The sequence below is a fragment of the Peromyscus eremicus genome, chromosome 1 (genome assembly GCF_949786415.1).
Source record: "Peromyscus eremicus chromosome 1, PerEre_H2_v1, whole genome shotgun sequence".
Classification (NCBI taxonomy): Eukaryota; Metazoa; Chordata; class Mammalia; order Rodentia; family Cricetidae; genus Peromyscus; species Peromyscus eremicus.
Genome location: NC_081416.1, coordinates 167,729,149 through 167,751,109, shown reverse-complemented (window position 1 = coordinate 167,751,109; position 21,961 = coordinate 167,729,149). Strand labels below are relative to the sequence as shown.

The 21,961-nt window shown below is 40.9% G+C and overlaps 1 protein-coding gene across 1 annotated transcript in view; it reads right to left on the bottom strand.

Annotated features, from left to right (window-relative positions):
- LOC131895199 (carcinoembryonic antigen-related cell adhesion molecule 21-like) overlaps nucleotides 1-21,961 on the bottom strand; it is a 61,556-nt gene that overhangs the window by 14,598 nt on the left and 24,997 nt on the right. The window contains exon 4 of the mRNA XM_059245650.1: nucleotides 8,087-8,362. Within this exon, the coding sequence (XP_059101633.1) occupies nucleotides 8,087-8,362 (276 nt within the window). The remainder of the gene's footprint in view (nucleotides 1-8,086; nucleotides 8,363-21,961) is intronic.

The following is a 21,961-nucleotide window of genomic DNA, read 5'->3' as shown; positions in this document are numbered from 1 at the left end:
AAAAAACCCAGGATAGCCAAAAGAATCCTGTACAATAACACAACCTCTGGAGGCATCACGATCCCTGACTTCAAGCTGTACTATAGAGCTACAGTAATAAAAACAGCTTGGTACTGGCATAAAAACCGACATGTGGACCAACGGAATCGAATTGAAGACCCTGACATTAATCTGCACACCTATGAACATATAATTTTTGACAAAGAAGCCAAAACTGCACAATGGAAAAAAAGAAAGCATCTTCAACAAATAGTGCTGGCATAACTGGATATCAACATGTAGAAGGCTGCAAATAGATCCATATCTATCACCGTGCACAAAACTTAAGTCCAGGTGGATCAAGGACCTCAACATAAATCCAGCTACTCTGAACCTGCTAGAAGAGAGTGTAGGAAGTAGTCTTGAACGCATTGGCATAGGAGACCACTTCCTAAATAGAACACCAGTAGCACAGACACTGAGAGAAACAATCAATCAATGGGACCTCTTGAAACTGAGAAGCTTTTGTAGAGCAAAGGATACGGTCAACAAGACAAAGCGACAGCCTACAGAATGGGAAAAGATCTTCACCAACCCCACATCTGACAGAGGACTGATATCCAGAATATATAAGAAACTCAAGAAATTAGACATCAAAATGTCCAACAGTCCAATTAAGAAATGGGCTATAGAACTAAACAGAGAATTCTCAACAGAGGAAACTCAAATGGCTGAAAGACATTTAAGGAATGCTCAACATACCTAATCATCAGGGAAATGCAAATCAAAACAACTCTGAGATACCACCTTACGCCTGTCAGAATGGCTAAGATCAAAAACTCTGAAGACACCTTATGCTGGAGAGGATGTGGAGCTAGGGGAACACTCCTCCACTGCTGGTGGGAATGCAAGCTTGTACAACCACTTTGGAAATAAATATGGTGCTTTCTTAGAAAATTGGGAATCCATCTCCCCCAAGATCCAGCTATACCACTCTTGGGTATATACCCAAAGAATGCTCAACCACACCACAAGAGCACTTGTTCAGCTATGTTCATATCAGCATTGTTTGTAATAGCCAGAACATGGAAACAACCTAGATGCCCTTCAACTGAAGAATTGATAAACAAAATGTGGTACATATACACAATGGAATACTACTCAGCAGAGAAAAATAATGACATCATTTGGTTTGCAGACAAATGGACGGATCTAGAAAAAAATCATCCTGAGTGAGGTAACCCAGACTCAGAAAGACAAACATGGTATGTACTCACTCATAGAGGATACTAGATGTGGAACAAGGATGACTGGACTGCTACTCACATCACCAGGGAGGCTACCTGGAAAACAGGACCCCAAGAAAGACATGGGGATCTCCCAATGACAGAGAAATGGAATGAGATCTACATGAACAGCCTGGACATGAGTGGGGGTAGTGAAGGGCGAGGGTCGAGGGAAAGAGAGCTTGGGGCAGCAGGAGATCCCAGCTGGATCAACAACAGAGAGGGAGAACAAGGAATAGGAGACCATGGTAAATGAAGACCACATGAGAATAGGAAGAAACAAAGTGCTAGAGAGGCCCACAGAAATCCACAAAGATACCCCCACAACAGACTGCTGGCAATGGTCGAGAGACAGCTCGAACTGACCTACGCTGGTGATGGGATGGCCAAACACCCTAATTGTCATGCTAGAAACCTCATCCAACTACTGAGGGATCTGGATGCAGAGATCCATGTCTAGGCCCCAGGTGGATCTCTGGGAGTCCAATTAGCGAGAATGAGAAGGGTTTCTATGAGTGAGAATTGTTGAGACCAAGGTTGGATAAAGCACAGGGACAAATAGCTAAACGAATGGAAACACATGAACTATGAACCAATGGCTGAGGGGTCACCAACTGGATCAGGCCCTCTGAATGAGTGAGACAATTGATTGGCTTGATCTGTTTGGGAGGCATCCAGGCAGTGGGACTGGGTCCTTTGCTCATTGCATGAGTTGGCTGTTTGAAACCTGGGGCCCATGCAGGATCGTTTGGCTCGGCCTGGGAGGAGGGGACTGGACCTACCTGGACTGAGTCTACCAGGTTGATCTCAGTCCGTGGGGGAGACTTTGCCCTGGAGGAGGTGGGAATGGGGGGGTGGGCTGAGGGGAAGGTGAGGGGGGCGGGAGGGGGGAGAACAAGGGAATCCGTGGCTGATATGTAGAACTGAATTGTATTGCAAAATAAAAATTAAAAAATTTTTAAAAAGATATCATCCATATAATGATAAATTGCAGATTGAGGAAACTGTTGCTGAACTATTTCCAATGGCTGTTGTCCAAAATATTGACATAAGGTGAGGCTGTTTAACATCCCTTGTGGAAGAATTTTTCATTGCAGCTTTTTAACAGGCTGGGAATTATTATAAGTAGGCCCTGTGGAGGCTAATTTTCCTCTCTCCTGTTCTTGTAAAGGTATAGTAAAAATGCAGTCTTTTAAATCAATCACTATAATAGAGCATCCTTTAGCTAATAGAGAAGGCCAGGGAATTCCAGGCTGTAAATAGTCCATCAGCTGAATTTATAGCTCTTAAATCTGTTAACATTCTCCATTTTCCAGATTTCTTTCTAATGACAAATATAGGAGAATTCCAAGGACTGGTCAATTCTTCAATGTGTTGAGCATTTAGCTGTTCCTGTACCAGCTGTTCTAAGGCCTGGAATCTTTCTGATGTCAGAGGCCATTGTTCCATCCACACAGGTTTGTCAGTTAACCATTTTAAGGGTAGAGCTGTTGGTACCTTGGAAGACCAACAGCTGTTGTGCCCTGTCTATGTACAATTTGAACAGTCTCTGACTGTTCTTGATAATACCTTTTAATATTTCTCTCAGAAGCATTCTTTATTTTACAATTTGCTTCTGAGATTGGGGGAATGTTAATCTGTCTTTTCCATTACTGCAACAAGTCACATCCCCATAAATTCATGGCTATATTAGCCATATATGGCTTTAATTTTCCAATCTGTCCTTCTGGCTCTATACACTCAACCCATCTTCTACTTTGTTTTACCTGCGATAGAGTTCCAATCCCTAGGAGCTGAATATTGACCTCCTGAAGAGGCCAACTTGGATGCCTAGATTTCAGTGAAATTATTGTTACAACTATACCTGTGTCTTTCAAACCCTCAGTTTCAATGCCATTTTATTTTTGTATTTTAAACTTTGGTCTATGATCATTTATAGAAGTTTGCCAAAATACTTGTTTTATGGTCTCTCTTGAAAATTTTGTTTTATTGAATTTATCTATTGAAGCTGTTTGTCATGCATATTAGTATGGTTTTTGGCAACAGGAATTAGGTTCTTAATTACTCTGTGGAGGAGTTCCCTTCATGATAACAGGGAATGATTGAACCAAATTTGATATTGGGACCTGCGAGAGGCCCCCAAGTCGTTTCCTCCTGGAAAAGGGTTACCTTGTCTGTCCCTTTGGTCTGCTTTCTTTAGTCCAATGTCAGCCTTTGCCACACCTTCTACATATGCCAGAAGGCTAGGGCCTTCTCTTTGGATTATCTCTAGAAAAAGCATTGTTTTTAGGAATAACTTGCCTACAATCCCTGTTTAGATGACCTTGGTTACCACAATTAAAACATCTGACATTTTGATTTTTCTTAAAATTTCTAGAAATTACTTCTCCTATCAAAGTAGCATCGTAAGCATGAGATCCAATATCAGACGTATTTTGTATCCATTTATCTATGAGTGCTGATCTTGCATTTAAAGGCCTAATCACCCTTTTGCATTCTGAATTAGCACTTTCAAAAGCCAAGGATTCAATTAATATTTGTCTAACTTCTGGGTCTGATATTATTCTATTTACAGGAGTTGGATATTACTAAAATGTGAGACCTCACTATCCATTCTCAAGAATACGAAGAATTTCAAGAGTACTCAGTAGTTATATGCTCACTATTGAGTGGCCTTAATGCAATGGACAAATTCCTACAAACCTGGTTCTTTAGAGATGGAATCGAATCGAATAACCAATAAGATTGAATTAACAAAAATTTGACAAAATTTCACAGACATTGATGATAAAAACACTGAAACATGATAGAAGTCCAGCTTACTATAACAAAGGCCACACATGGAAACCCACAGCCAACATCATATTAAATGAGGAGACGGACCCTTTCTCTCTAAGATCAGGAAGAACACATGATGCTGCCGTGACCACTTCTGTTCAAGAGACTCTTAAGAATGCTACACACAGCCATTAGGTTAGACAATGAAATGAAGGTGCCCAATTATGAGGTGGTAAATAGATAGATAAGAAGAGAGAGAGAGAGACAGAGACAGAGACAGAGAGATGATAGGTAGGTAGGTAGGTAGATAGATAGATAGATAGATAGATAGATAGATAGATAGATAGATAGATAGATAGATAGATAGACAGATAGATGACAAGGACTTGTTCATAGAAAATCCTTAACATTGTACAGAAAGTTCTCAGAACTAAATGAGTAAAACTAGCAAAACTGTTGGCTAATGAAAAAAACATGCCCAAGTCAGATGTATTTCTGTATACTAATTTTGACCATGAACAATTAGATTTTTTATTTTCCTGGCAGTAGTGGAGCTTGAACCTATGGCCTGTGCATGCCTGGCAAGGGTTTAGCCCCTGAGCAACAGTCCCAGCCTTAACAGTGAATAATTGGAAAGGAAATGAAGAAAGTATTTATTTATGAGAGCACCAAAAAGAATAAAATATTTAGAATTAACTCCACCAAGAAGATAAAAGACTTGCACTCAGCAAACTACCAAATATGAGATGATGAAAGAAGACAAGAAATGACAGCCATTGGGGTTGGTGGGTTGGAAGACTTAATCTCATTATTGCTGTTGTTCTGCAGTACTGGGATTGAACCCAGGGCTTTGTGCATGGTAAGCAATGCTCTACTATTGAGCTGTATTCTAAAGTCTGCCTTTTAATGTTTATTTAGAAAAAGGATGTCACTAAATTAACCAGGCTGGCCTGAATGGTTGTGGTAGGCACGCTTAGAACTTTGGTACTCCTGCCTCAGCTTCTTGAGTGGCTGGAATTATAGGCATGAGGCAGCTTGTCTGAAAGACTTTTTTTTAATAGATGACAATATCACTGAATATAGTCTATCAGTTCTATGCACATCAGATCAAAACCCCAGTGGCATTTTGCACAGAAATAGTACATTCTAGCTGTCCTGGAACTCACTATGTAGATCAGGCTGGCCTCAAACTCCCAGAGATCCACCTGTCTCTGCTCCCAAGAGCTGAGGTTAGAGGCAAGTATCTTGAAAAAGAAAAAGGAATAAAATTGCAGGACATCCTGCATGATTTCATAATTTTAGTACAAAGCTGCAACAATCAAAATAGTCTACTGCTGACATAAAGGCAGACATACAGATCAGTGAAATAGAATTTGAAACCCCAGAATTGCTCATGCACACTGGCCATGATTAAATTAAAGATTATTTGATACGATCAATATATGTGTTTATGGGGCACAGTTTTGTAATATATATTATCATGTGTGTCAGATCTAAGCAGTAGGCATATCCACCATTTCATCTGTCACTTTTTCTGTTTGTTACAAACATTCATTTCTGCTGGCTCTTTTGAATTACTAGGTGTGAAACAGAGTTGTCCTGTTGAGTTACAGAACTTGGAAGGCATTCTTGCTGTCCATCTGACCCTCTGTGACCAGATGAGTTTTAATCAGGCTGCTAAGATTGTTCAAGGATGGAGGAATAATCAGTTAAACAAGGGATGTTGGGAAAATGGGATATCTAGGTAAAAGAATGAAGTTAAGCCTTCACCTAACAACATATAAAAATCAACTTTAAATGGATCAAAGACCTAAAATGGATCAGAGCTGAAAGTCATCAGACTTTTAGGAGACAGGATGAAAGCATCTTGAAATTGGATTTCGAATGGTGACATTGTTATGATGCCAGATGCATCATATGGGCCTTTTGGCTGCTTATATGTCTCTGCAGAACATGCATGTTTGGTACCTGAGAAGGACAGAAGAGGGTGTTAAATTCCTTGGAACTTAGCTACAGACAGTAATAAGCTGCCATGTGGGTGCTGGGAATTGAACCCCTGTCCTTTGGAAGAGCAGCTAGGGCTCTTAAATATTGAGCTATCTCTCCAGTTCCATAAACCATACACACACACACACACACACACACACACACACACACACACACACATACTACTACACACCACAAAAAACAGTCATCAGAAAAAAGAGTCTTGTGCAATGAGGTCATGCTGCAAATATCAACATGAGTACAAGAAACTCAGTATATGGGCCAAGATGGCTCAGTTGGGAAGAGTGCCTATTGTACTCCCTCTCAGTACCTATCCCCAACTGCTACACAGAAATGAATGTACAAACAAATGTGGGTCAGTGAAATGGCTTAGCAGATAAAGGGCTTGCTCACCCACCTGAGTTCAATCCCCTGTCCCTGGATAACTGGCTCCTACAAATTGTCCCCTAAACTCCACACATTGGTGTGGGACATGCACACGAATAAATATGCAAACATAGTAAGAAACTTAATACAGGTCCTTTCTATCTATGGATTTGGTATTTAGGGATTGAAACCTTGGAAACAAACTATGTGGAAAAGTATGCTTACTGAAAAATGTACTGTTTCCTCCTATCATGGTTCTGTACTCAACACAATAAGCCTATTGTAAACTCGGCCCCAGTTAAAAAAAAAAAAAAAAGACTAGTGTCTATGCAGTATGCATATTAGGTATTGGAAATAATCTAAAGAAGATTTAAATGTGTAGGAAGAGGTGTAGAGTAACATAAATATTTTTCTGTGTGTCTGACTCAGACCCTAAACTCTTTTTTTTTTTTTTAAGGAGGTCAAGATGCTGTATACTGCATCTTTTTTTTTTTTAATTTTTATTTTGCAATACAATTCAGTTCTACATATCAGCCACAGATTCCCTTGTTCTCCCCCTCCCCCCCCCTCACCTTCCCCCCAGCCCGCCCCCCATTCCAATCTCCTCCAGGGCAAAGCCTTCCCCACAGACTGAGATCAACCTGGTGCACTCAGTCCAGGTAGGGCCAGTCCCCTCCTCCCAGGCCGAGCCAAGGGACCCTGCATAGGCCCCAGGTTTCAAAGAGCCGACTCATGCAGTGAGCACAGGACCCGGTGCCACTGCCTGGATGCCTCCCAAACAGATCAGGCCAATCAACTGTCTCACCCACTCAGAGGGCCTGATCCAGTTGGTGACCCCTCAGCCATTGGTTCATATTTCATGTGTTTCCGTTTGTTTGGCTATTTGTCTCTGTGCTTTATCCGACCTTGGTCTCAACAATTCTCGCTCATATAAACCCTCCTCATTCTCGTTAATTGGACTCCCAGAGATCCACCTGGGGCCTAGTCATGGATCTCTGCATCCAGATCCCTCAGTAGTTGGATGAGGTTTCTAGCACGACAATTGACCCTAAACTCTTAATCACTTTGCATTTCTATTTATGTGCTATATTGATATCTATTGTTATTATGGAGAGGGTCTCACAATGTAATCTGGGCTGGCCTTGTATTTCTTTTTTTATAGAGAGATTTTCTATTCATTTTACATACCAACCACAGATTCCCCTTTCCTCCCGCCTCCTGCCCCCAGCCTTCCTTCCCAAACAACCCCCCATTTCCACCTCCTCCAAAGCAAGGTCACCCATGGGGAGTCAGCAGAGCCTGGTACATTTAGTTGAGTGGCCTTGTACTTCTATGCCTCCTGCTTCGTGCTCTCTCCCTTTTGAGACAGGGTCTCACTATGTAGCTCTGGCTAACCTGAAACTGGCTACAAAGACCAGGGTGGTTGGGAACTCATAGATATCCAACTGTCTCTGCCTCTGGTGTGCTGGGGTTAAAGGCATGCAGCACTGTGCTCAGCTTGCTTGGTGTTGTATCATGAGATTAACATGCATCCATCACCAAGCTGGCTGTATTTGTATCTTGAACCATGTTTTTCTCCTTGTGACTTTGACCCACTCTGTACTCTTTTGATAAAGAAACTGTCCCCACCCCCAACACTATGGAGTAAGGAGGGAACAGAGGTCACTCACGTTTTATGTCCAGCTGGATGGGGTCACTCCTCTTGGAACTGATTTGATTGGATACTTTACACTGATAGTCCCCGGAATCCTCACTCCTCACAGAGTCTATTTGGAGGGTGCTGTTGTTCTGGGACAGCCTTACCCTGTCTGTGAGCTCCACACTCTGGCCTTTGAAAAGCCAATGGATGGAGATATCCGTGTCATTTGACAAGCAGGTCAGGAACACAGAGATCATATTTTTGACTGTGGTGTTGGTGACTTGGATGAAGGGTAGAGTCACTGGATCTGTGGATAAATAGTGGAAGGGAACAGCTGAGAGTCCTTCACCCTCAGAGATCTCAGCCAGTTCAGAGGGCCATAGAATGAGGTGGCCCTCTGCAAGATCACATGTTTGGGTTCAAGATATGTTCTGTAAGAAGAGAGCTGAATCTTACTCCTATCAAGAACACCCACAGTGACAATGACTCAGGGTGTTTGTGTAGATTCCAAACTGGGAGCCTCCCACATGTCCAGAAATCTCATGGTGGAGGGAATGTATTTCCCAATGATTTTTGTGGGAATTCTTGCTCACACTTTTGGTAAGTGTGAACAGTCAGGTCCCTCTTTTATGAAATAGCCTTCTGTTTGTCTTTTATTAAATAATTTGTCATGGGGTTAAGATGGCCCACGTAATCTAAAAGGTGTTAAAGGCTACACCTAAGACTGGGAGAAATTCCTGACTGAAGAATTTCTGTTTGTAGAAAAAATGTATTTCCTGCCCCATGGATATGGATTAAATACTACAGAGAAGAAATGAATAATCACAGTGCTGACCATAGCCTGCCACTCTAATTCTCAGTACTGATTTTTTTGAGACTGGGTCTCAATGTACAGTCCTAGCTTGCTTGGAACTTGTAATGTAGACCAGGCTGGCCTCAAACTCACACTATCTACCCTCCTCTCCCACTTCAGTGCTGGTATCAAAAATGTGTGCCACCACACTCAGCTGACATTTGTTTTTTGGACCTTGAGAAGAGTAAGCAAAAGAACATCATCAACTGTCAGTGACATGGTTCACCCTGACTCAGAACACGGCTCCCATATACCTTCGCAACCCACTCTTCCCATTCCATGGATCAGACCTGAGTCAGCCATCTGACCCATGAGACAGGAGCAGACCTGGGAGCAGAGGTCTAGTCTCAGTCTGTGGGAAATTTTCTCCTCACATTTGGAGAAAAAGAATGTGAGCACCATTGAAATCACTGGGTGCTCCTTCTACATCATGGAGGCCATAAAATGAAAATGGAGGGGACAGGAAAGGTTGTGTTAGGCACAGAAAGAAATCTTGATCTTGAGGTTCTCCTAACCCTGGAAAGTCCCTCACACAACCAAAGGCTTTCCAAGACAGGGAGAACCTCCTTCTCACATTGCAAGCTCCATCCCTCTCAGCCAAAAACCACAGAACCAGGAGGCCATTAGACACAGGGATAGAGCAAGAGGCTTGAGGGAAGACTGAGTTTTGCTTGTTCCCATAGACATGGGCTGGAAATTCAATGCTTCTGCACCTTCCCAGAAAGCCAAAAGACTCCACTCCAAACCTGGTGCTGATATTTCAGAGATCCACTGACTAAGGACTGTAATGTTCTTGACTGTGGTCTGATTCACTCCAGGGAAAAAGTTATAGATGAAGCAGGAAAAGGATCTGTTATTATTAGTATTGATGTTGGGGATAAAGAGCTCTTGGGAGAATGACTGGAGCTCTCCATTGATAAACCAAGAGTACTGTGCAGGTGGGTTAGCATCTGTGTGGCAGGAGAGGCTGAGGTTTATCTTTGAATGGAAATGAATATTTGAGTGGGATATGATCGGGACATCTGGACCACCTGGAGCAAACAGAACAAAGCCATACATGATGTCAGCAGAGGGAAAGGGAAATCCTGGTCTGTAGACGGCCATAGTATCTCTTTGAGCTGTGTTTTAACCGTAAATAAGCAGATTTCCACTGGAGTTGGAGTGCATATTAGTGGAAGAGTACTCATTCAGCATGCACAAGCCCTGATCTATCTCAAGCACAACACACAAACATCCCCTCTGCATACTCATATGTGCACTGAGCCTGAGTCTAATATGTCGTCTGTCTCCATCACCATGAGCCTCTCTAGGCAGAAGTCCCTGCAGCCCATTCAAGGTCAATGCTTGGCCTGTCCACATATGCTTGGGCTGGGCCAAGCTGCCCTGGCAGCCTAGGTATCTGTATGGTAGGTCTGTATCATGAATCCAAGGGGACCAGGACTGAGTATGGTAGCTCTAGCCCTCTGTATTTAGGTAGTTGGGGCCAGGATGAAACAGAAAATACTTACAGGTAACGTTCAGAGAGAATGGGTCACTTGGGGAGGCACTCACTGGGTTCCAGGTCACATTCATTAGGTTCCTATATCAGGCCTCACAACACTGAGTAAAGTGAGAGTCCTGTTGTCTTCAGACAGCTTCAGCCTGTCCTCTTCTAAAGGCTTTGGTCATTTATCCTCCAAGGTAGATTATGTTCTGAGTCATAGGCTCACACATTAATACTACTGAGTCCTCAATCTCCATGGGATTGGAATTATTGGTTGTGATTTTGGCCTTGGGTATCATTGCTGTGCTAACCACAGAGAGAAGATTGCCCTTGTGTAGTACCTCTGATTCTTGCAAGGGTGTCTTTCAACCAAAGATAGTCTCTTATCTCTCCACCAACCCAGATTCTTAGAGAATCAGTCAGGAAGCAAATTACAAGCAGATGGAATGGCTGAGTGCTCAGAGATAATGGGGCCTCCTGTGCTGTGTATGAGAGAATCAAGGACTTTCTCATGAGAGAACTGAACTGCAGTGTTTGGTGATGGTCAGACTCAACCCTTGGAATCAGAGACCTCATTTTATCTCCTGGTACTCACTGACCCATTGCCTACTTTGAGACACAAGGTTTGAGTCCCTCCAGCTGCACTGTCCTCCACTGCTCAGTGTAGACCAGAGCCCTCCAAGCCTTTTCCATTCGGGCCTGTCCTACAGACAGGTTATGATTAGTCTTCCAATTGAGCTTCCCTGAGAAACCTGACAGCCTGTGAGAGATCTCACACAGCTCAGGATCTGGCTGACATTTAGGTCAGGCTTGGCCACAGGTGGGCTATTCTTGTCAGGTATTTGATGTTGATTGACATGAATCTGGGAGCCCTATAAGAATCCTGAGTCTATGAAATGATCAGAAGAGTACAGGCCACCTAGTAGGTCTCCAGGATGGGAACCTGGAGATGTGGTTTTGGACAGATAGCTTGTGCCACTGATGGCACTTGTGACCCTGATTCAGTGACTGTGTTCCCTGCCTCAGATTCCCTACAATAGGACACATGGTAAATGATCATTGCTAGGCCTGCAAGTTAACCTTAGATATGAATAATGACCTGACCTTCCACCAAGCAGTGTCTATTAGTATTTGCCTGTAGGAAATAATCACTGGACTGGGTATGGAGAGATGGCTCAGGGGTTGAGAGCACTTACTGCTCTTCTAGAGGTCCTGAGTTCAATTTCCAGCAACCACATGGTGGCTTACAACCATCTATAACGAAATATGTTGCCTTTTCTGGTGTGGAGGCAGAACACTGTATAATAAATAAATAAATAAATAAATAAATAAATAAATAAGAAGGCAAAACTGGCTGAGGGAAGGAAACACTAAGGAGCTGTCTTCAGTAGCAAGATGTAAATTTCACATTGGAGAGAGGAGCAGGTTAGAAGTAACCCATAGAAGATTGTAGTCAATGGCAGTGTATTTCAGAGTAGCCAAGACAAATTTCCAATGTCTCACCATAATGAACGGGAGATAAATGGGGTAGTGGATGTGAAATATTTGACTTAACCATTATGTCTTGTATACAGATGTCAAAGATCTCACTCTGTTTCTCCAGACTATGTACAGTTGGGACCCCAGATAAAGCACTATTAACAAGTAAAAGACCTTGGATCAATAAAGTGGAAAGATCATTTTCAAGTGCCAAAAATGTTACATATTGTACATCTGAATGTGGGCCAAAATATATAAAGAACTCTTACAGTTCAACAATAGTAACAATAAAAACCACAAGCAGCTCAATCCAAAAAGAAGAAAAAGACCTTACATTCCTTTTAAAGAAAGAGATACAGATGACCAATAAAGACATGCTGCTTAGTTTTTGTCTATTTGACAGACTAAATTCACATGGAAAGAGAAAACCACATTTGAGGTATCGCCTCTATCACAATGGCCAGACAGACTGCAGACACTAAGAGACCATGGATGGCAACCAGACTATTATACTCAACAAAACTCTGAATCAACATAGACAGAGTAAACAAAATATTCCATGATAAAACCAGATTTAAACAATATCTCTCCACAAATCCAACCCTACAGAAAGCACTAGAAGGAAAAATCCAACCTAAGGAAGTTAGATACACCCATGAAAACACAGGCAATAGATACCACACCAACAAATACCAAAGAAGGGAAATTTACAACACTACAACCAAAAAATAATAGGAATTAACAATCAATGGTCATTAATATCCATTACTATCAATGGTCTCAATTCACCTATAAAAAGACACAGGCTAACAGAATGGATACAAAAACAAGATACATCCTTCTGCTGCATACAAGAAACATACCTCAACTTCAAAGACAGACACTACCTCAGAATAAAAGGCTGGGAAAAGACTTTCCAATCAAAGGGACTTAAGAAGCAAGCTGGTGTAGCTATCCTAATATCTAATAAAATAGGCTTCAAACTAGAATCAATCAAAACAGATCGGGAAGGACATTACATATTTATCACAGGGAAAATCCGATAAGATGAAATCTCAATCCTGAATGTCTATGTCCCAAATACAAGAGTGCTCATATTTGTAAAAGAAACATTACTAAAATTTAAATTGCACATTAAACCCCATACACTAGTAGTGGAGACTTCAACACCCCACTCTCAGCAATGGACAGGTCTGCCAGACAGAAATTTAACAGAGAAATAGGGAACAAACAGACATTATGACTCAAATGGACTTAATAGATATCTACAGAATATTCCACCCTAACACAACAGAATATACCTTCTTTTCAGCACCCCATGGAACCTTCTTGAAAATCAACCACATGCTTGGTCACAAAACAAATCTCAAAAGACAAAAAAAAAAACTGAAATAACCTCTTGTATCTTATCAGACCACCACAGCTTAAAGTTAGATTTCAACAACAACAAAAATTACAGAAAGCCTACAATCTCATGGAAACTGAATAATGCCCAATTGAATCACCAATGGGTCAAGGAAGAAATAAAGAATGAAATTAAAGATTTCCTAGAATTCAATGTAAATGAATGTACAACATACCCAAAATTATGGGACACTATGAAAACAGTGCTATAAGAAAAATTCATAGCACTAAATGCCCACAAAAAGAAGATAGAGAAATCTCACACTAGCGACTTAACAGCACACCTAAACACTCTAGAACAAAAAGAAGCAAACTCACCCAGGAGAAACAGACACCAGCAAATAATCAAATTGAGTGCTGAAATCAATAAAATAGAAACAAAGAGAACAATATGAAGAATCAATGAAACAAAGAATTTGTTCTTTGAGAAAATCAACAAGATAGACAAGCCCTTATCGAAATTGACCAAACAGCAGAGAGAGAGACAGAGAGACAGAGAGAGAGAGAGAGAAAGAGAGAGAGAGAGAGAGAGAGAGAGAGAGAGAGAGAATCCAAATTAACAAAATCAGAAATGAAAAGCGAGACATAACAACAGACAGTGAGAAAATCCAAAGAATCATCAGATCATACTTCAAAAACCTGTACTCCACAACATTGGAAAATCTGAAAGAAATGGATGATTTTCTGGATAGGTACCACACACCAAGTTAAATCAACACCAGATAAACAATTTAAATAGACCAGTAACCCCTAAGGATATAGAAACTGTCATAAAAAGTCTCCCAACTAAAAAAGCCCAGGACCAGATGGTTTCAGCACAGAATTCTACCAGATCTTCAAAGAATAGATAATGCCGATACTCTTTAAATTGTTTCACACAATAGAAACAAAAGGAATGTTATCAAACTCCTTCTATGAAGCTACAATTAACCCTGATTCCAAAGCCAAACAAAGATGCAACAAAGAAAGAGAACAATAGACCACTCTCCCTCATGAACATTGATACAAAAATAGTCAATAAAATACTGGCAAACAAACTCCAAGAACATATCAAAACAATTATTCACCATGATCAAGTAGGCTTCATCCCAGGGATGCAAGGGTGGTTCAACATACAAAAGTCCATCAATGTAATACGCCATATAAACAAACTGAAAGAAAAAGACCACATGACCATCTCACCAGATGCTAAAAAGGCCTTTGACAAAATCCAACACCCCTTCATGATAAAGGTCTTGGAGAGATCAGGAATACAGGGAACATTCCTAAACATAATAAAGGCAATTTACAACAAGCCAATAGTCAACATCAAAGTAAATGGAGAGGAAATCAAAGCGATTCCACTAAAATCAGGAACAAGACAAGGCTGTCCACTCTCTCCATACTTATTCAATATATTTCTATCTAGAGCAATAAGCCAACGTAAGGAGATCAAGGGGATACAAACTGGAAAGGAAGAAGTCAAGCTTTCACTACTTGCAGATGACATGATAGTATACATAAGTGAACCCAAAAATTTGATGAAGGAACTCATACAGCTTATAAACACCTCCAGCAATATAGCAGAACACAAAATTAACTCAAAAAAATCAGTAGCCCTCCTATATACAAATGACAAAGGCCTGAGAAAGAAATCAGAGAAACATCACCCCTTACAATAACCACAAATGATATAAAATACCTTGGGGTAACTCTAACTAAATATGCAAAGGACCTGTTTGACAAGAACTTTAAGTCCCTGAAGAAAGAAACTGAAGAAGATGTCAGAAAATGGAAAGATCTCCCATGCTCATGGATAGGTAGGATTAACATAGTAAAAATGGCAATCATACCAAAAACAATCTACAGATTCAATGCAATCCCCATCAAAATCCCAAAACAATTCTTCACAGACCTAAAAAACAATACTCAACTTCATAGGGAAAAACAGAAAACTCAGGACAGCAAAAGAATCCTGTACAATAAAACAACCTGTGGTGGTATCACAATCCCTGACTTCAATCTCTACTGTAGAGCTACAGTAATGAAGACAGCTTGGTACTGGCAAAAAAACCAACATGTGGACCAATGGAACTGAACTGAAGACCCTGACACTAATCTGCACACCTATGAACATATGATTTTTGACAAAGAAGCCAAAACTGTACAATGGAAAAAAGAAAGCATCTTCAACAAATGATGCTGACATAATTGGATGTCAACATGTAGAAGACTACAAATAGATCTGTATCTGTCACCATGCACAAAACTTAAGTGCAAGTGGATCAAAGACCTCAACATAAATGCAGTTACTCTGAACCTGATAGAAGAGGAAGTAGGAAGTAGTCTTGAACTCATTGGTACCAGAGATCACTTCCTTAATATAACACCAGTAGCACAGACACTGAGAGAAACAATTAACAAATGGGACCTCTTGAAACTGAGAGGCTTTTGTAGGGCAAAGGACATGGTCAACAAGACAAAGTGATAGCTTACAGAATGGGAAAAGATCTTCACCAACCCCACTTCTGACAGAGGGCTGATATCCAGAATATATAAAGAACTCAAGAAATTAGACATCAAAATACACAACAATCCATTTAAAAATGGGCTATAGAGCTAAACAGAGAATTCTCATTAGAAGAAGCTCAAATGGCTGAAAGACATTTAAGGAATTGCTCAACATCCTTAGTCATCAGGGAAATGCAAATCAAAACGACTCTGAGACACCACCTTATGCCTGTCAGAATGGCTAACATCAAAAACACTGAAGACAGCTTATGTTGGAGAGGATGTGGAGCAAGGGGAATACTCCTCCACTGTTGGTAGGAATGCAAATTTGTAGACCAACTTTGGAAATCAATATGGTGCTTTCTTAGAAAATTGGCAATCAACCTCCCTCAAGACTCACCTATACCACTCTTGAGCATATATCAAAGGAATGATCAATCATACCACAAGGACACATGCTCAACTATGTTCATAGCAGCATTATTCATAATAGCCAGAACCTGAAAACAACCTAGATGCCCTTCAACTGAAGAATGGATAAACAAATCGTGGTACATATACACAGTGGAGTACTACTCAGCTGAGAAAAAACAATGATATCATGAGGTTTGTGGGCAAATGGATGGAACTAGAAAAAATCATCCTGAGTGAGGTAACCCAGACTCAGAAAGACAAACACGGTATGTACACACTCCTAAGTTGATACTAGATGTAAAGCAAAGGATAACCAGACTGCAACTCACAACTCCATGGAGGCTACCTAGTAAAGAGAATCCTGAGAAAGACACAGGGATTGCCCAATGACAGAGAAATGGATGAGATCTACACAAGCAAACTGGGGGAGGGGGTGAATGGAGGGCAAGGGTCAGGGAAAAGAGAGCTTAGGGGAGAGGAAGGTCACAGCTGGATCAGGAGCAGAGTGTGAGAACACAGAGTGAGATACCATGATGAATGAGGACCTCATGGGAATAGAAAGAAATAGAGTGCTAGAGAGGTCCCCAGAAATCCACAAAGATACCTCCACAGTAGACTACTGGATATAATCGAGAAGGTGCCTGAGCTGACCTGCTCTGGTGATCAGATGGCCGAACACCCTGGCTGTTATGATAGAACTCTCATCCAGTGTCTGATGGAAGCAGATGCAGAGAGCCATGGACAAGCCACAGGTGGAAGTCCAATTGGCAAGAGAGAGAGGAGGGTTTGTATGAGTGATAGATATTGAGACCATGATTGGAAAAAGTACAGGGACATATGGTGATATTTTATTTTGTACTAAAATGTTATTTGTATGTTAATAAATAAAGTTGCCCGGGGGTCAGAGCTATTAGCAAGCCATAGGAAAGCTGGGCGGTAGTGGTGCATGCTTTAATCCCAGCACTTGGTAGGCAGAGCTAGGTAGATCTGTGTGTTCAGGGATACAGCCAGCATTGGAGACACACGCCTTTAATCTCAATACCAACTATAGAAGACCTGGAGGTCTGTACAGACAGGCAGTGACAAGGCGGTCATGTGGTTGGGTTTACAACCAATGAGAAGGCAGAACCAAAAGTCTTTATAAAGACTTTAACACAGGAAGTAGCTCTCTTTCGGAGAGGTAGGACCACCGCAGGAGGAAAGGTAAGGTTTTGGCTCTTAGCTCTGACCTCTTGGCTTTCTTCTTTGTATTGGTTCCGTGTTTCTTATTTAATAAGACGGTTGGTTACATCTATAGGGACAAATAGCCAAACTAGTGGAAATGCATGAACTGTGAACCAATTGCAGAGGAACCCCCATGGAACTGGACCAGGCCCTCTGGATAAGTGAGACAGTTGGTTAGTTTGAACAGTTTGGGAGGCTCCCAGACAGTGGTGCCAGACCTATCCTTGGTGCATAGACTGGCTTTTTGGAACCTGGGGCCTATGATGGGACACTTTGCTCAGCCATGGTGTAGGGAGGAGGGGACTGAACCTGCCTTGGCTGAGTCTACCAGGCTGGGCTGACTCCCCAGAGGAGAGCTTGCCTTGGAGGAAGTGGGAATAGGGGGTGGTTTGGGGGAGAAGGGTGGGAGGTGGGAGGAGGGAGAACCAGGGAATCTCTGGCTAATATGTGAAATTAATTATAAAATAAAAATACTATAAAAAATTCTTCAGGAGATCAAAATTGACCAACGCTCATAAGCAAAGAAGGATCAGGAGGAACACAATCTGAGTACAGTTTATGTGTCCCATTCACAAATTTTCTTTTTCTTCTCTGGGTGAGTGGATCATGCCCTCTCTCCCTGTCCCTATATCCCCTTCTCTCATCTGCTAAAACCATGCATTTATTATTCAATTGGTACACTTCAGAGAAAAAGTTTCCTCCTTAAAACTCCTCAGCTGCATGTGTACCACTAAAACATATATTTGTTTCCAGCGGTAATTCTTATCATTAAAAGAGTAACAGGCTGTCATCCTCTGGACCACAGTCATGCTGTCTAGCTGGAGGTCTGCATCCCATCCTCCATCCTCCAGCCCACATGGATATGCTGTCCAGCTCAGCCCTGCATCATGCCCTCTAGCACCTGAGACAGAAAATCCTGCTATATATGTCTTACAGAGCCTGAAACAGCCTGCTCTTCCTGTGTTTCCACTGCATTCCAGCCTTCAATTCCCTCAGCTTCAGACCCATATCAGCAGGAAGTAACCATGAATGATTTCTACAGCCCCTTTGTAACTTACCCCTCTTTTGGTGCTGAACTCCCCAGCCTAGGGGCTGGACTGCCCTTACAAAACACTCTATTATTAATTGTATAAATTCTGCCCATGATCCTGAAATATATATACTATCAGATTTTCTCCTCATGTACTTCTGACAATTGTTCTGTAAGTCTTGCTATGCATACCCTGACACAGATTATTACAGTGCTCCCATAGCTAAATGGGTCAATATTGCCTTGGTTACAAATTTAAATTATTACATCAGTTTCAACTGCAACCTTGGTCCAACAGGTGCTCATGACTAACTCAAGTAACTCTTTATCTAACAATGCCTCTTTTAAAATACCATTTAACCAAATTAATACCACTAATCCGAGATTGATAGAGTTATGTTCCAAACTAATCATTTCTTTTTGATAAGTCACAATTATAGTATTTAGACACATTTGATCATATTATGCTACACTAGCTAATAATAGTTTTTTTTATGTTACTCCTTTGCTACCTACTGGGGACAGAAAAATTCTTATTATATACAACTACACCTATTAGAATGCTAAACTAGGCCGGGCGGTGGTGGCGCACGCCTTTAATCCCAGCACTCGGGAGGCAGAGCCAGGCGGATCTCTGTGAGTTCGAGGCCAGCCTGGGCTACCAAGTGAGTCCCAGGAAAGGCGCAAAGCTACACAGAGAAACCCTGTCTCGAAAAACCAAAAAAAAAAAAAAAAAAAAAAGAATGCTAAACTAATTCTCAACTTGCCATGTACATAGATTATTGATTATAAATATTAATTAAACATGTTTTCATTTTTCAAATCATCTCCAAACTTAAATTTTTCCAAGTTTTTTGCTACCCTAGAGAGAATTAAACATTCTCCTTATTTTTACTAAATGAAAAAACTGGAACTGCTGCAGGCCATAGGAAAACAAAATGGAATTCAGCTACTATCACAGAAACTACTACATGGAAAGGTCAAGGATTTTTCCAAAGGCCAAGCCATGGCTTAAGAAGTCTTGGTGATGTTTTAGCTCTTGTATATATATTAAATGGTTCCTACAATGATTTTCTTGTATGCTATGTGTGCTTCCAAGAACTCATAACAGTGTTTTATCTAAATACCTATCAAGCATCCAAGGCCAAACAATCTCATGAACTAAGGTAACAACCTTATGGAAACAATGCCTGTCTCCTAGGTCAGGTGGATAGCTTCATTTCTTGTGTAATTTAAGCAGAGACCCTACTTTCTTAAACAAGCTCACTAAGATTATAGACTCCTAACTTCTTACCTAACCACTTCTAGGAATATAGACTGAGTATATAAATCCCTTTTCTTTGATATACTAACCAATCATTAGCTCTCAGTTGACCTCTTTTTTTTACCACTCCCTTTTTGGGTTGTAAAAGAAAGCCTGATAGTCACTGCTTGAGGTAAATTCTTACCTGCCTTTATGATCCTGTAGGAATTCAAGCCTGATGACTTGCTCTGCCAGAGGATTGCTCTTGCTTGGGTTTATAACTGAATACCTCAGAGACTTGGGGAAAGTGAGAGGTATAAGGAGTCTTAGAGGAAGATTTTGAGGAGAGAACTTGAGGGCAAGATGGAAGATGAGAAAGAGCCAGCTAAGGAAGTACTAGATAAGTAAAGATGAGATGAGAAGTAAGGACCTAGATGAGGCAGAATTAAGATGAGAGAATTAAGATAGAACTTAGAGGGGACAGTAGATAAATATAGAGAGAAATCAGGCAAGAAAAAAAGCAAGGCATGAAAACAGAACTGTAGCTGTGTAGACAGGATTTTATCCCAGAGGAATAAAGTAGACAAAGAAAGAGCTTGGTTTCCTCAGATTCATTTCCCCAAAATAATGTTCACTGTTCATAGCTTCTCTTCTAGGCCCCTGGGAAGAATATTATTAAAGTGGGTCCTTAATAATATTTGAGAATAACCTCCTCTATTTTATTGGACCACCATGGCTTAAAGTTAGATTTCAACAACAACAAAAATTACAGAAAGCCTACAAACTCATGGAGACTGAATAATGCTCAACCAAATCACCAATGGGTCAAGGAGGAAATAAAGAAAGAATTAAAGACTTCCTAGAATTCAATGAAAATGAATGTACAACATACCTAAACTTATGGGACACTATGAAAACAGTGATAAGAGGAAAATTCATAGCACTAAATGCCAACATAAAGAAGTTGGAGAAATCTCACACTAATGATTTAACAGCACACCTGAAAGCTCTAGAACAAGAAGTAGCAAACTCACCCAGGAGGAATAGATGCCAGCAAATAATCAAATTGAGGGCTGAAATCAATAAAATGGAAACAAAGAGAACAATGAATCAATGAAACAAAGAGTTTGTTCTTTAAGAAAATCAACAGGATAGACAAGCCCTTGTCCAAACTAACCAAAAGGCAAAGAGAGCATCCAAATAAACAAAATCAGAAATGAAAAGGGATACATAACAATAGACAATGAGGAAAACAGAGAATCATTAGGTCATACTTCAAAAGCCTCTACTCCACAACACTGGAAAATCTAAAAGAAATGGTCAATTTTCTCCATAGGTACCATATACCAAAATTACATCAAGACCAGATATACAATTTAAATAGACCTATAACCCTTAACGAAATAGAAACGGTCATTAAAATCTACCAACCAGAAAAAGCCAAGGACCAGATGGTTTCAGGACAGAATTCTACAAGATTTTCAAAGAAGAGCTAATACCAATACTCTTTGAATTGTTCCACACAATAGAAACAGAAGGAGCATTGGCAAACTCTTTTTATGAGGCTACAGTCACCCTGATACCCAAACCACACAAAGATGTAACAAAGAAAGAGAATTGCAGACCAATCTCCCTCGTGAACATTGATGCAAAAATAATCAACAAAATAGTGGCAAACTGAATCCAAGAACACAGCAAAAAATTATCCATTGTGATCAAGAAAGCTTCATTCCAAGGATGCAAGAATGCCACCAGATAAACAAACTGAAAGAAAAAAAACATGACTGTAGCATGAATCTTAGAGGTCTTATTAATAAAATAAAGCCTGAGGCCAGTTGTTGGGGTGAATGCTGGAAGATCAGAGAGTCAGAACAGTCCATAGCTTCCTCACCTTGCCAGTTCCTCAGCTGATCCTGTTTCCTTAGACTGGAAGACTATGAGTCCTCATCCAGAATTAATCTCAGCTGAACTGCTACTAGAAGCCTAAAAGATTATCCAGCCAAATGTTTAACCAGCCAAGTGCTTCTAGTTTCTGGACTTCACGCCTTATATACCTTTCTGCTTTCTGTCATCACTCCCTGGGATTAAAGGCTCGATTTCCGGGATTAAAGGTGTGAGTCACCATGCTTAGCTATTTCCAGTGTAGCCTTGAACTCACAGAGATCCATGCCTCCAGAACGCTAGGATTAAAGGTGTGAATGCCACCATTTTCTAGCCTCTGTATCTAGTGGCTGTTCCATTCTCTGACCCCAGATAAGTTTATTAGGGTGCACAATATTTTGGGGA